The 16,066-nt window shown below is 41.3% G+C and overlaps 1 protein-coding gene across 2 annotated transcripts in view; it reads left to right on the forward strand.

The window, feature by feature from the left end:
• mgat3b (beta-1,4-mannosyl-glycoprotein 4-beta-N-acetylglucosaminyltransferase b) overlaps positions 1-16,066 on the forward strand; it is a 53,197-nt gene that overhangs the window by 23,205 nt on the left and 13,926 nt on the right. The window contains exons 2-4 of one of the 2 annotated variants that reach the window (XM_072384645.1): positions 9,897-10,057; positions 12,455-12,902; positions 15,417-16,054. In XM_072384645.1, the coding sequence (XP_072240746.1) occupies positions 9,981-10,057; positions 12,455-12,902; positions 15,417-16,054 (1,163 nt within the window). In that variant the 5' untranslated portion in view covers positions 9,897-9,980. The remainder of the gene's footprint in view (positions 1-9,896; positions 10,058-12,454; positions 12,903-15,416; positions 16,055-16,066) is intronic. The other variant, XM_072384646.1, reaches the window with a different exon arrangement.

Below are 16,066 nucleotides of genomic sequence, written 5' to 3' on the forward strand. Positions count from 1 at the left end.
CCATACAGAAGTACCCTGATAATTCCTTACGACTCAGAGTGTGATCAAAAGGGTGACACAAAGAAAAGATGTAATTAGAAGGTCTAAAAAATAGCGCATGTCTGGTGAGATATCATATTTACGTGTCCTTTTACAAAGGCCTTTCCTGAGGGACTACCTTATACTGAGAACTTCAGGTAACTATACATTTGTGGTCATTCTGTCTGTAGTAATTTGTTACTTGTTAACTTTTTTACATGAGACTGTTGGCTTTATTTAGACACCCAGAGTCTATCCAATATATTATGATCTCATGTATGCGTCTCATGTTGTCCATGTTGCTTCCATTTTTGTTCAAGCTAACCAATCCACATTTCTTCAACCTGAAGCACAAAAGAGAAATTCACACAATAATTTGCATTCAGAGATCGTGATTTATGGGACAGTGACAAAATGCTGGCTGCTTTAACCTTTCTCTGAAAGCACGTCCTGTTTGAGAGCATATCTGACAGGACTGGGGGGGCACTGGTTTTTCTCTTGTCATCTTCACAGTGAGTGAAGAACAGTGGGAAGCAGAGGCTGGAAGAGCGGGGCAAATAGTTTAGAGATCCCAGCGCTTTTTCATGATCTTGCATCTGGCAGGAATAACCCAATTCTCTCTTTCATCTGCATTTCTTTGTTACTCTCAGCCTCTACCCTCCCTTAGAAGCACTTGGATGATATTCCTGTCGTCAGATGAACCGCTTTAGAGTTATCTCACCTGGATTAAAGTTGTAGAAAAGCAGAACTCAATCAACTTTATTGAAAGTGCTCTACGCCCTGATACTGCTTCGTGTTTTACTTATCTGGAGAAAAGTCACGTGCAGCAGCCTTGGCAAAGAGATTCTGTTCCTTTGTGGTGTGATAGCATCAATATTTTATTGTAGAAATCTAGAAAGATGACCTTGAATCAAAGTAAATCTAAAGAAAAAGACTCAAAGAGGTTAGCTCATGTTGTAACATTATCCCCAGTTGTCACAAAGGAGTGGTCGGTCGCTGGTTCTATAAATATCTGTAGTTCTGCTGTGGTGTATTTATACTTGCAAGTTCAGCTGCATGCAGTCTGTTTTTTTAAAGGAATTTCCGTTTCACTTGCTTTTCTGCTATCAAACAAGGTAACTGAGATGCAGAGGTTACTATGTTGCAGTCCATTTCGCAGTGATACCTTTGTGTTATAAATCCACACTGGAACTTTCCCCTGTTTGAGGCATGTTTTGATTTGCTCAGGATGACTCAGGAGTAAGGCCAACCAGAAACACTGGATTCTAAGACATAGGCAAAGAACAAACTGAAAAACAAAAAAGCAAACATTTGCAAAGCTGCACACTTATTACTCTCTCTGCCCTGACTGCAGGAATTAGTGAGGTAGCAAATGGCAAAGATGCTATTTGCAAAGGGAAGTGAATGTAAATAACACAGAAAATAATGACCTCGTCTTTCCTTCTTGTGTGGTGCTTTGTTTTTTTTAGCCCAGGGCCTCTGTTTAGACAGAAATCCTGGTCAGGCAGCTTTGGCTCGCCTTGGTACCCCACTAAGTGCAGACCTGGAATATTGAATCTTTCTGTTGTATTTACTGTTATACATTGACCCCCTTCTCCTTAATATCACAGCATTTTTTTTGTCATTTTGCTCTCTTATGTTCCTCTATTTTAATCCCTCCCTCTTTTTCTTTTTGTTTCTGTCTCTGATCGGGTTTTCCCTTCAGCGTCTTGAGTAACGTGTAGTGAAAAATCCAGTTGGCATGAGCTGTGTTCAGGTTTAACTGACTCCGGTTGTCTTGCTGTTCGTCAGTGTAGAGCTTAGTTGCTGCTTAGCTGCTGCTGTGGAGCTCATTATCAGCTCCACAGTACCGATCTGTCTTGTTTCACGATAAAAAAAAAAAAAAGAGAGAGGAAAAAAAGAGTTCAATTGAACAGCCCCTGTAAAATTTGAATATATGGTAATCGGTTGATGGTTGGCTGGCAGCTTGTTAAAACCTGTGTGGTCATATTTCCACAATGAATTTCCTGTGATGCATAACACAGCACTATCCTGGACACAGTGGCGCCACTCTCTTGGTCCATCAAGTCTGATCCTGTGTTCCACACTTACCGCCTGGACTGTAGACTAATGCAAAGACCATAAGGCTTAACCAGAGCGAAAATGGACCTTGTGTAGGGGCTTCAATCTTCCTGTTTTTATAATAACAATGGAAGCAGGGCAGACAATAGAAGTGCATCTATGACTTCTCCAGCTTTGTGTCATTTTTCCTGTTTTTCTAATTTTTTTTATTTGGTGTTGACCTACTTTAGTTAATCCCTGGCCTGTGTGTAGGGCTGTACGTGTGACTGATATTACAAGTAAGCAATTTTGATTGTTGTATTAGAGACATGGAAGGGGCTAGTGTCTTGGCTTAGCAGATTGACCAGATCACTAGCCAGCTGTCTGATTCTGTAAAATGTACGGTTGTGCTAAATGCTTTCAGCTCGAGTGGACGGGATGAAAGAAAATGCAGCAAAATGCGAGCAGGTGTACATTTCACAAAAGCCGTGTGGCACCATAGTAGGATGTGTGCTAAATGAGCAGACTATGAATCAGTGAGAAACCCACCTTTGTCTGCTGCCATTTAATTTTCTCACACAGAAATGAGAAAGCCATCATTTTCTGTAGATGGAGCTCAGACACACCAGGATACAACGCGTAGTTGCACATCTAATTTGATTTTATACTCTCACACGCAAACAAAAATAATGACTTGAATATTTCTGGAAGAAACCGGAGCTGTAGCGTTAGTGGCAAACAATTCCCGGTTCAGCGTGCGTCTTGAGGGGAAGAGAAAAAGGGTTGAAGGTGGGAGAGAAGTTTGAGGGGGGGCCATGCGGCAAATTGTTGTTTTTTATCCTGTCTTAAAAATAATGACGTACTTGGGGAAAAGATTGCTACAAGAAAAGCATCTTTGTTTGCTGGCAAAATGATCCGCTAACACCCTGTCATTATCACAGATTTTCTACAAAAATCTTAGCTTGAGCAAGCGTGTTCCACCGTACAACCGCAACGTAGAGCTGAAGTACTCTAATTGGACCAGCTAGTCCTTTTTGTTTCTACCTGGGGAGTGAGTGGGTGTGTCAAAAAGAAAGGATGGCTGGACGCCAGTGAATCACTGCAGTGTTCATTGTGTAGTGCTACACAGTGATGAGCTCTTTTGTAGGATATTGTTGGAAATTAGAAGGCTGAAACCGAGCATTAATACATTGTAGCCAACATGTGTGTGGCCTACTTTTTAAACTGATTCACCAAAGCTTCCTCCTGTCCTTACAGCCATATACCTCTTTAGGTCATTTGCTAAAATACATACAATGACAACGTTCTGCAGGTGGAAAATACGACTCATATGACGCATTTTCACATCAGAAGAGGACAGTCGAGATGTTCGGTCAACACAGCTGAATTCTAAACCAGCTGAACCAAGATTAGCGCACTGTAGGGAATCTTAGTAGCTGATTAGGACATAGAGCACTAGAAACAGATGAGGGGAAGCTGAATCCACATCAGGGTTGGAGAAAAATAGGAAAAATAAATTTCATTGTATGATGCAACTTTCTCTGTGCATGATGTAAAACCATTTTGATTTTCAGTCACTCAGGTTTTTTCTAATTTCAGATTTTCCTCCGTGAGACATTTTGTCTATACTCTCTATCCATGAAAAACAAAATATCTCTGTATTTCATGTCAAACGTGGCCTTGAAATAATATATATATGTTGTATAAGACGGCTAGGAGCTTCTGCTTAATGTTACACTGCTTAGTTTAGTTACAATACAAAGCATGACAATCACAGATTGAGGTTACCTGTTCTGGACTTAAGCTGAAATCAGAGGCTTTTTTTTTTTTACCTGAACATCAAAACAGCGACACTTACTGTGACAGTGACGTTGGCCACTGCTTCTAAAAATAATACGAATAATAATTCATCAGTCATAGCTTGACAGATTTTTGAACAGCATGAAACGGTGTTGAAATATCTGCAGTGACCTTCATCAAAAAGAAGCCGTGCGATGAGGATGATGGAAGAGAAGGAGTGTGTGCTATCCCAGCGAGAGCCACCTTCAGAACAAGATATCCAGTGCAGCTGATGGAAGGTTCAGGATGTGAATATGTCAAGACTGTTTCTGAAATGCTGGTGTCAGAATGTTGGAGCCAAGAATCAGTGAAAGGAAGCTAAAAAATGAAAGGAAGGAAAGAAGTGAACAAGAAGAATGGCTAAATCTGCCTCATCAGAGGAAAAAGGGGCAGTTCAGCTGACAGAGGCTGCACTGTCCCCGAGGTACACTTACTGTGCAGATTTTACAGTTTGTAAACACAATATCAAGGCTTTAAAAGGTTATACGGTCCAGTAGTAGATGGCCAGAAATTATATGTACGTATTTATCTCGTGTCTAAGACTGTCTAAATTTCTTGAGATCCTTTAAACATGCGAGCTGTTGCAGGCGAATTTCTTACGCATTCATCTTTCACTGATTTCTGCTGATTGTGTCTGATGTTTTGAGAAACTTTAAAATCACTCAAGTGATACTCTAAAGTAAACCCACTTAGGTTATCTTGACACAGGTTGTTGACATGATGTGTCATTGTGTTTTTGGAAATTTACAGGCCTGTCTTATCGGAGCTTGACACCGAACTGATAAATGTTGGACTGCTCCCGTTTGCTTTGACAATGAAGTCAAAGTATTCATTATGCACTGATTATAAAGAGTGTAGAGATGACTGTTGTTTTCTTGCTTCACTTCTGTTGGAAATATCCATCCATCCATTTTCTACCCGCTTAGTCCAATTCAGGGTCCAGGAGGCTGGAGTCTATCCCAGTTGTCCATCACAGGGCTACACAGCGACAAATGAGACAACTTCCATTGGGAATATGCCTGCTCGAAGTATTCTGCAATTAAAACTCTCTCTTTTTTGTTGTCCTGGTCTTAAAGATGGAGCTGTAGGTCTTGTGTTGTCTGCTTCAATGCATTCTTCTAAGTTTAACACTACTTCATTCATTAAGATTCTCTGAGCTGCTACTCATGTTTGCTGGGCCTCTAGAGATGGAGTAGTTCACGGGATGGATAGACAGATAGACACAGTGAGATCAAGCGTGGAACACATGTCTTCACCTCCAATACAGTGTGTGTGAATGGGGGGAGGGTGAGCCATAGAAAGACCTCATGAATTGCCACAGCTCTGAATTATGGATGAAGTTGGAAAAATGGAGACACTCCACTGGCTTTTCCGATCCTCTCCCCTCAGTTTATGCACTTTCTCGCACGCGCACACACACATTTTCATACCTACTAGGCCAAACAATGTAGGCTGCATACATTCACACGACAGCTGCAGCACGTCCTCGCAGCTCTTACATTTTATACCTGAATGAAAGCTTAAGATACACCTAAAGCCTGGCTGCATTGTCATATTCACATAGCATCACACATGCTCAAAAGCTTTCTATGGCCCTTATCATGCCAACAAACGTAGCTCCTCGGCTTTCTCCTGATATCAGACTCACCAAATCACCGACCTGTAAACTCAGAAGAAGAGATGAATTCCCTAATCGTGCTCCTTTAGCTTGCTAAAAAGCTGTGTTGTTGGATGGGAGAAAAAGGTATAGTAGCTGATGGAGTGTTATGAACATTCAAAGTCATTTGCATGAATCACCTGCCATATTTGGACCTCATTTCCTGTTTTACAACAATGAGTCAGAGCTAGTCACAATTTTCATCAAAACAGAAAACCCATTTGTCAAATTCCCCTTTTTAGCCAACAAATCAAACTCAAAAGAAGATGATAAAAAGCCTCCGGTACATGTGGTTATCAGAGTTATTGTTCTTGTGATGTCTTATGATGTCTTCAGGTCAGTTAAAGGCTGTGCGGCACCCACCCATGTGACATAAATACAAAATCGATAGCTCACAGCATCACATATGTTCAAAAACAGCTTATCACAATTTGTATATGGAGAACATTACCCATGAGCCTCCAGTCCAGTGGCAGTCTACCAGATGGTTCAGGAAATAGACTTAAGATGCACCAGGGATGTGAGGCATGAAAACAGTAAGCGATAGAAAGTGTTAAAGTGTAAGCACTAGATATTCATTACAGTGTCTTGAAATCCACATGTATGTTCAAAAGAAAATGCTTTACTCAAAATCTAATTTTGTTTGTGGTGTTTATGGGTGTTATTATTGAGCTATTAAGCCACGAAAGAAAAGAATCAGCCAACAGTTTTTGCTCATTTCTGTTTGCTTTTTTTTGTTTTTACTTTTTTTTAGCTAAACAGCTCAGCAAATTTGATCTTATGGTCACAGTACGTTTATTTATGTAAACCTTCATGTAACTGGCTGGTTTGTGAAGGAGGAATTGTGAATGAAAACATGCAGCTGGGAAGTGTCTCAGGACTGTGAAAACGTGGGAGAACTTCCAGCTTCCATCTTATCAGAATCCATCCAGTAAAACGAATTTCTTTGCTTCGGGAACAACCACCCATAAGAAAGTCAGCTGAGCAAGCATGACAAGCTGGTCAGCAGTGCATGATGTATCTGTCTTAAGTGGATGTTGCTGCCTGATTTATTGATTTCCATGTATCAAAAATAAATTTTTTTTTTTGTTTTTTTTAAATGTTACATGTTACAGTGCTTATTTTTTTATTTTCTTATGTATTGGAATTGATTCTCCTTCTTTTTTCTGTCAGGTTAGATGGGGAATATTCAGGTGTTTTACACTGTGGACTGATGCATGACATAAAAAGCACGCCATTGTGTCTGTGGCCTGCAGTCTTTTGATAACGACCGTGGACGTAAATGTAAAAACAGCCTTTATATGTACATCATCACCGTTTATTATGTTCTCCCTTCAACATAATAATGTCTCTGTTTTTACGGAAATACCCATTAATGGAATAGATTTTTTCACATAGTGCTCAGGCTTTCCCTCCCTCTATTTACTTTAGAACTAGTTCATATTTATTTCTCAGTTGCATGTTCAATCCGAGGAAGGAAGTTTTAGAAATTCAGCTGAGAGCAATTAACAGTTTTCTTTTGTCCAAAAGAGAAGCACCTCTTCACTTGAAAGCTCAGCACCTTAAGGACATTTTTGATTGGGCTGAGCCTGTGATTGTCTGGTTGTAAGTTTTTTTTTTTTGTTTGTTTTGTTTTTATCTCTCTCCTGGGTGCTTGTTAGGTGAGGCCGACAGACTGCTCAGAGGCAGTGTGGGGTGTTGAGCTAGTCCTGATTAGACAGTCTTCTCAGTGCTTAAAAATGTTTTAGAGTGTGTGTGTGTGTATGCGGAATGAAAAAGGCGTGTTTGCATGAGGAAGCTCACGATGCGCCCACACAGACGCACAAACTGAGCAGAGTTTTTCCTTACTTGAGTTCTTATAAAACAAAGGCTTTAAAGCTCTTTGGAGTGGCAGCGATTCATTTATCATTCCACCCATGAAACGGTTTAGCTGACTTGTTGAAATTTTTAAAGCCACAAGCCACCAAGTGTGAGATTGTGTGAACTGAAGTCTGTCTGCCCGCGTTTGTGTCAGGAAATGGCTGTACTGCATACCCACTCATACTGTCATTGTGCACTTTTGCTGGGCTCAGGCCCCTTCATGTTGGACCCCCATCTTGTTTGGGTGCTGACAGAGTTACGTATGTGTGCCCGCCATGTCTATACAATGTGTGTTTTCAATTGATAAGGTCAATTTGGTCAGTCTGTAACAGCCTTGGTTGCATTACATAATTGTTGCAGATGCACAATTGCTGATAGATTGACACTTTGGATAAAGCCTGGAGCAGACCGATGGCTCTGTTCCTCTGGAGTTTGGTCAACCGTGTCGCTGTGAGGACGTGTCAGACAGACTTGGTTTTGTTTTCTTTTTATAGATCGTTTTATATGAACTGTAAAAGTGGTTCTCTCAAAAGGGCTTGTCAGCATGAGGAGTGAATGCTGTTTTTTGTTTGTTTGTTTGTAAGATAACTAACTAACTAAGATAACTTAGTGTCTGCTTTTTGAAACAGAGTTTCATGATAAGTTGTCATTTTTTTCTTGAAATTATTTTCATAAACTGTGCTAACATGTGATTTTACAAATGTGCGATTTGGTTATCTTTTTTAGGCTTTGTAGTAATAAAAAGGCACTTTTTAAAATGATTGTGGATCGACGCCTGGAGAGATTTCAAAATGATTACTATTAACCTAACCTTTATTTACACCGGTAATCGCATTGAGACAAGAGGTCTCTTTCTTAGGAGACATGTTTTAGAGAAACACTCAATACAGAAAGACGCCAATTAGTTAAAGACAGACAAAAATACAGCGAAGGCTCAGTACACTAAAATCTCTAGAATAAGATCCAAGTGTCATAAGGAACAGATTATAATGCTAAAAACAGGAACAAGTTTCCAGAGACTTTTCAAGTGCCATGAAAGATTGTTTTAGATATCCCAGTTGAATCAATTTGGGCAGCTTCAGATGATGTTGTTATGAGTTCCAGGTTGAAGTTTATTTGTGAATTGGAATGTAAAAAAACTCACATAAAAATAAGGACATAAAAAAAAAAAAAGACATCTGGTCTTCAGGTGTGTGTTAACACAATGACGAGAAGAAAAGACATCAGCAGTGATCTTAGAGAAGCAACTGTTGCTGCCCATCGATCTGGGAGGCTTATAAGGCCACTTACAGCCAATCATTCTTCAGTGAGAAAGATTTTTTACAAGGTGAAAACATTCAGGACAGTTGTCAATATTCCCACAGTGTCATATTTGGTGAAAACCAAAACATAAACACAGCATACCAGCACAAATATCCCACACCTCATGTCAAGCACGGCATTGGAGGGCTGATGATTTGGGCTTGTTTTGCACTCACCGGACCTGGACTCCTCTATATACCAAAGTGCTCTTGACACAACTGTGACACCATGTTACCGCTGATGCCAGGCTGAAATTGGGTCATGTAGCAGAACAATGATCGCTGACACAGCAAAAAAATCTTGAATAAAAAAAAATGTAAAACAGAACAACTAAGGTGTTGCAATCGTAAAGTCAAAGTCCAGACCTCAACCTGATTGAAATGCTGTGACAGGACCTTAAAGAGAGCTGCGCAGGGAAAAATGCCGCAAACCTCAATGAATGAATGTTGAAAAGAAGAGTGGCCAAAAATTCCTCTACAACGTAGTGAGTAACCGATAACTTCATCTAGAAAACACGTACTTTGTGTTATCGCCGCTGGTGATTTTACAAGCTGAAAAATTGTCGGCTATACTTTGCTATACTGTGCTTTTCACACCTGCTTCTGTATTTTATTTCATTTTGTTAAAAGTAAAAAAATGGCATGGTGTAACGTGTCATTAATCTGAGGTTTTACAACCTGGTGAGGAGGATTTTTGGTAACACACTGACATTATGCATTTTGTGTAAATATTTCAATAGATCAGTTTTCTTTTCCTTCCCAGCACATAGACTAACGCTCCTTGTGGTTGTTTATCACTTAGATCGCCCTGCCAAGCCTCCAAACCAAATGTTTGGTCTGCATTTGTCAGCCAGCGGTCAGGGCTTTTCCAAACTCTCCAGGACAGCAAGTTCAGCACTAAATACCAACTGAGTCAGAGTTTGGTTGGATAGCCTCAATTGAAAAAAAATAAATAAATAAAATGTAAGAGGATGGGTGTGAAATCCAATTCAAGCACTGTTACAAGAAACATCGGGCCCATCGGGCATTGGTTTAGGTGTGTTGTTTTTCATTTGAAAAAGTGTTCATCTTGTACAAACGTGCGTTAACCCACTCGCTTGAGCTCTTACATCCACCGCCTTTGTTTTCGATCGTAGACGCTACATGAATTGTAAAACCTCACCCTGTACATTATCTGACAGGTAGCCTCGCAGACGAGAGGAAATTTACAGCACTAGCCTGGCAACAACTGTTGGCATGAACACATTGGAATAAACTCTACAGTCATGTCTTGGCTTAGAGGTGTCAAGGTGTTCCGGAGTCGGCATAGAACACCCACACGATGTCAGCTGTTGCCCAGTTTGTAAGTGCTTTTGTATATGAATTGGTGATGGGTTGTATCAGTGGGAATTGGTGTGAACTGGTGAATTCCCTCCCTCCTCACTGGCTGCTATTACTCTTTTTAGTATCCTTTTATTTATATGTGGGACATGTTTTATTTCATTCTTTCCATTCCTAAATGTATTTGGGAAGAGGGAGAGATGTGTTTTCAGTGCTCACTTCCTCCTCAATGAATTTTGTGCTAAGCTTTATGGGAAACTGCAGAGTGAGGAAGGGAAAAGGGCAAACGTGAAGGGAAATTAGAGATGACAAATAAAGTGGGGGAATTGAGAAAGATGAAGACAGGATCTGACAGTGGGAGATGAAGTTGTGCATTGCTCCCATAATACATCACAAACCACCAGTTTTCACCTCATCTTCTCTCCTTTGACATCTTTGCCCTTCTGGTCATAGCACCTATTTCCTCTTTTGCCAGTATATGGTACTTTCGAATTTCTGGCAGAATATCTTCTAGAAAAGCCATCTCATAACACATATGTTTTTTTTTTCCTTCCAGATCTGGTTACAGATAAAGATTCAGAATTCATTATGTGTTTTGAGATGCACTTGGTCAACTTTCCTGCTGTCGTACCACCAGTTACTCTCTGGCTTATGTGTGTGTGTGTTTTTTTTCTTTCCCTAGATTTTAGTCAAATGACTTGGATTGCATGCAAAGTAACTGTCTGGGATGCTGATATTAAAGCTGCAGCTGGTTGGAAAAGATCTTGGAAGCCAGAAATTTGAAAACAAAGCCTGTGTCCCGCAGCTCTCCTCCTTTCTCTGTTCTTAGCCACTCCCCATTTGGGGTACATGTCCACACCGAGGTGCTCACCATGACCTGCATTTGATAACTAGAATGACTACACTGGTAAAAAAAACCAAAAAAAACACCAACACATAGCTATCTGGACAGCAGACATGCTTGTGCAGTAACATTACACATCAGAACCCTCATAAACACGGTCAGACTGTTTTTAGGGACTACACATAGTTAGTGTTGAGTGCTTTCTCATCACTGAAAGCATTTGCTGATATTGGTATGCATTTTATTTCAGTTGTTTACAGACTCTCTTGCCTCTATTTTTGTCCGTGTAGGCAGTTGTCGCCAGTGTAAAGGTTGTGACTTTCCCTGCAGGCACTGCCGCCAATATACCCAGCAGAGCAGCGTAGAGGAGCCAATGGCAACTCATCTGCCTAACAATTCCAGTGATTGGGCAAACACACCCTGCACAATGTCAAAATATCTGCAGGCCGAAATGGAGCCCAAAGGACTTGCATTAGTATAATTGTCCTGTGTGACCATTTGGGTTGCAAATTGCTTTCAACAAAAAGTTTTTGCCTGCTGCAGCTTTGAACAGTAATGTCACCTTCAGTGGAGTGTGGCTAATCAAACCGCATTCCAGTCCCAGTGCATCTTGCATGGATTTATACACTAATCCACTTGCATCAACATGCATTATTCCTTTTTTCTGGTAAATTATCCAGTTACAGACTGCATGTTACTACCAGGTGTAAACGTGATTATAATTTGAAACACTATTTTCACACGAGCACCAAATATTTTCTGGTAAATATGCGGGTCATACCGTCCACACTTTCTTTCCAATTACTGTCTCACAACAAGCATTTCACAGCAGAATATTTTCCGCTGGAGATTTGCCCCCGCAGCTGCAAATGCTGGCATCTGTGTACAGCACATATGACGCAGAGCATGATGCAAAAAGTTTGCGATGCTCAACTATTCTTTTTCTCAAATTTGTTTGATGTTTGGAAAAGAATTTGAGCCTCACACAGATTATTGTTTTTTCAATTTTTTTTTCTTTAGAAAACTCCTAAGAGAATCCATTATTTTCTTATCCAAGTACATTATCATTTGATCACATAATTCATATAGTAATGTGAAAAATATCAAATATATATGTCTGACTGTCTGTCGGCTTACCTAAAATTCTCACTCCCACAATTAGCTGAAAATCTCATCTCATGAACAAGTAATCCATAATCCAGGCAGCAACTATCATCCTCTATCAAAGGTCAAGCAGTGTGTGCCTCTGTGGTATTTTGCATCTTTAAATCTTCAGACTCCCAACCAAATAGAAAAAACAGACTGGAAGGATATATAACGCAGGCTCCGGGGCCCATTTTACTCCCACACATCTCTCCTGTTATGTAGACTATTTTTCAAACAAAGCAAAAGAAATGGTGCCTTTGTTTTCATTTTTTTCTAATCCCCAGGGCCTTTTTCATTTAAATTAATCACAGGTTACACACAGAGGTAAAAAGTGCAGATTATATTAAAGTTATAATTCCAGATGCCACAGAAGTCACTTAGTACATTAAAATTACATTTCTTAATATCTCTCTATTCCTTTCCTTTCAGGATGAAAATGCGGCGGCACAGAGTGTTCTTGCTGTGCACGGTGGGTCTGTGCGTCATCTCCTTCCTCCACTACTACAAGGCCCTCCATTACGTCTCTTTGCTGCGTGAGCTCTCCGCTCCATACCCCAACATTAAATCCTTCATTATGGTAACTGGTTTCTTCTGGAGGGAGAAGGGTGCAGCTGCCACCCCACTCAGCCCTGCCTCTCCTGAAGAGGCCCCACCGCTACCTGCTCTCCGCCACTCAGACACCAAACCTGGTGGAGGGGCAGGTCCTGGAGGAGGTGGAGGAGGGGGAGGGTTGGACCTGGTGGTTGAAGGTGCCGTGATTGGCGGGCCTGGTATCGTTGGCCATGAAGGGCTTGAGATGCAGCGGAGGGAGGAGCCAGAGCCTCCCCATCCCTGGGAAAAACCAGAGGAAAACCAACTGGGAGACCCTCCAAAAGAGGTAAGATGGGAAGACTTCTACAGTATTATTTCTTGAGAAATTAGTAAAACAGTAACACCTGTAATGTAATGTATTGTAATGTTTTCAACTTCAAAAGAACTGTCTCAAAACATCAGCTTTCTTTTTCAGGTTGAGTATTTTTCTATAATGAATATACCAACAAACAATGGTTTATGATGTAAAGAGATAATGGAGTAGATACATCCTCACCATGTGATAATCACACATAATTTGTGATTCTCTGTTACGGCAGCTAGACCAGCTGTAAGTGCATATTAGTGCCACCAGTTTATCTCCACTGAATGAACCACGCTCTTTGGGGTAAAAGCCTCCCACAAACACATACACTATATTGCAAAAAGTATTCGCTGATCTGCCTTTACACACAGATGAACGTCAGTGACATCCCATTCTTAATCCACAGGGTTTAATATGACAGTGACCCACCCTTTGCAGCTATAACAGCTTCACATCTTCTGGGCAAGCTTTCCACAAGGTTTGGGAGTGTGTTTATGGGGAATTTTTTGACCATTCTTCCAGAAGTGCATTTGTGAGGTCAGACACTGATGTTACATGAGAAGGCCTGGCTCACAGTCTCCGCTCTGATTCATCCCAGAGGTGATCGATTGGGTTGAAGTCAGGACTCTGTGCAGGCCAGTCAGGTTCTTCCACACCAAACTTGCTCATCCAGGTCTTTATGGACCTTGCTTTGTGCACTGTTGCCCAGTCATGTTGGAACAGGATGGGTCCATCCCCAAACTGTTTCCACAAAGTTGGGAGCATGAAATTGTCCAAAATCTCTTGGTATGCTGAAGCATTCAGAGTTTCTTTCACTGGAACTAAAGGGCCAAGCCCAGCTCCTGAAAAACAACCCCACACCATAATCCCCCCTCCACCAAACTTTACACTTGGCACAATGCAGTCAGACAAGTACCGTTCCCCTGGCAACCGCCAAACCCAGACTCATCCATCAGATTGTCAGATGGAGAAGCTGATTCGTCACTCCAGAGAACGCATCTCCTCTGCTCTAGAGTCCAGTGGCTTTACACCACTGCATCCCACTTGGTGATGTGTGGCTTGGATGCAGCTGCTCGGCCATGGAAACCCATTCCATGAATCTCTCTGCGCACTGTTCTTGAGCTAATCTGAAGGCCACACGAAGTTTGGAGGTCTGTAGCGATCGACTCTGCAGAAAGTTGGCGACCTCTGCTCACTATGCATCCGCTGACCCCACGCCGTCATTTTACATGACCACCCACTTTGTGGCTCACTTACTGTCGTTCCCAATTGCCTCCACTCTGTTATAATACCACTGACAGATGACTGTGGAATATTTAGTAGTGAGGAAATTTCACGACTGCACAGGTGGCATCTTATCATGGTACCACGCTGGAATTCTGAGCTCCTGAGAGCGACCCATTCTTTCACAAATGTTTGTAGAAGCAGTCTGCATGCTGAGCTGCTTGAATTTATACACCTGTGGCCATGGAAGTGATTGGAACATCTGAATTTAATTATTTGGATGTATGAGTGAATACTTTTGGCAATATAGTGTATATATGAGAAGAACCCACAGTAGTCTGGCTTATCTAAAAATCTTTGCGCTGCTACTCTAACTGCAGGAATATAACTATTACATTCTGTAATAAATAAGATAAATTCTCACAATGAACATAAGATTGTGGTCACTTTTCAGTTGTTTTATTGTGCCCTGGGGTAATAAGCACAGAAATTGTTCTGTCGCTCATGTTCTTTGGGATTTTGTTAACAGGAAGGTCAGAATATCCCTGAAATGCAGCACTTTGAATTGTGCGTAATATCCTATTTCCTTCTTAAAGAATCATTGCATTTAATACTGAAAGAGAGATGAAAAAGGAAAAATATGAAAGATATTTTCGTACCTCCCCTTGAACTAATTGAACTAATATTGCCTCAGATCTTATTGATTACATCTGTCCTTTCACTTCCATTCACATTCCATGGTATCGTTTTTTTTCTATCACTGTGCAAATAATGGTGTTCCACAAGTTCCCACATTTATTTTTCTTGGAGCTTGAGATACAAAGAAAACTGCTTTGTTGTCACATATGCATAACATGTGGCAGTGGAATGATTCACTGCAAGATGCTACAAAGTAAACCAGCCTTGAGTTTATCAAGAAATAATCACTTGCAAACCAATGTTGTAATGGCATATTTATTGTTGTGAGTGCAGTACAGCACTGTTGTTCTGTTTTTGCTTCACTTTTGCAACTTTAGCAACCACTCTACGTTCATTTACGTCCACTTTCATTTTTAACCCAAAACAAAAAAGCCTCATGAGCTTTTGTTAAATAGTGAGCTTTAGAATGAATACCCCTTCAATGATTGCAGAAATGAACTGCAAGCAGTTTGTTGGTTTACATTTGAATTAATCAAAGATATTCAGATGATTCAATGATTACCAGGAAGTTAGTATATATTTGAATTGAGTCAAGTCAGTCATTCTGGATTTTTGTCCCCTACCCCTTTACAGAGGAGAGCTGAAGACCACCATGCAAAGTCTGTTAGGCCAGACCTCCCAGAAGCACCAAGAAAAGAACACAGAGTGGTGTTCCTCACGGATCAACAGTCGGACCCCTTACAATCCATGGGGGACCTTAATACCCGCACTCACCAGCTTCAAGATGATAAAACACCTTACTTTGTCCGTACCAAAGCTGGAGCCCTTTGCTTCAGGCAAGGGACGGAGGTGGCCGCCTCAAAGGAGTACTCTGTGAAGTCAGGAGCGGCTGCAGCTAATGGAGCGGGGGAAGTGGGCCGTGCTGGAGCTGCTGCGCAGCGTAAACCTCTGCAACTCCAGCAGCAGCCCTCCATCACTCCAAAGGCGAAGGGGCGATCAAGGGGCAACGGGAAGCGGTTGGTCAAGTGTGTTTGTCGGCCAGGATGGCATGGACCTTACTGTGGGGTTCCCACCATGGTTTATCACTCCAATCTGCCTACAAAGGAGCGACTGACGCCCAGAGAGACCCCACGGAGGGTGATCAATGCCATCAACATCAACCATGAGTTTGACCTGTTACATGTACGCTTTCATGAGCTTGCTCAGGCTGTAGATTTGTTCCTCATATGCGAGTCAAACTTTACTGCCTATGGAGAGAGACGGCCTCTGAGGTATGGTATCGT

The sequence above is a fragment of the Leuresthes tenuis genome, unplaced genomic scaffold (assembly GCF_036924035.1).
Source record: "Leuresthes tenuis unplaced genomic scaffold, fLeuTen1.0.hap1 SCAF_4, whole genome shotgun sequence".
Taxonomy (NCBI): domain Eukaryota; kingdom Metazoa; phylum Chordata; class Actinopteri; order Atheriniformes; family Atherinopsidae; genus Leuresthes; species Leuresthes tenuis.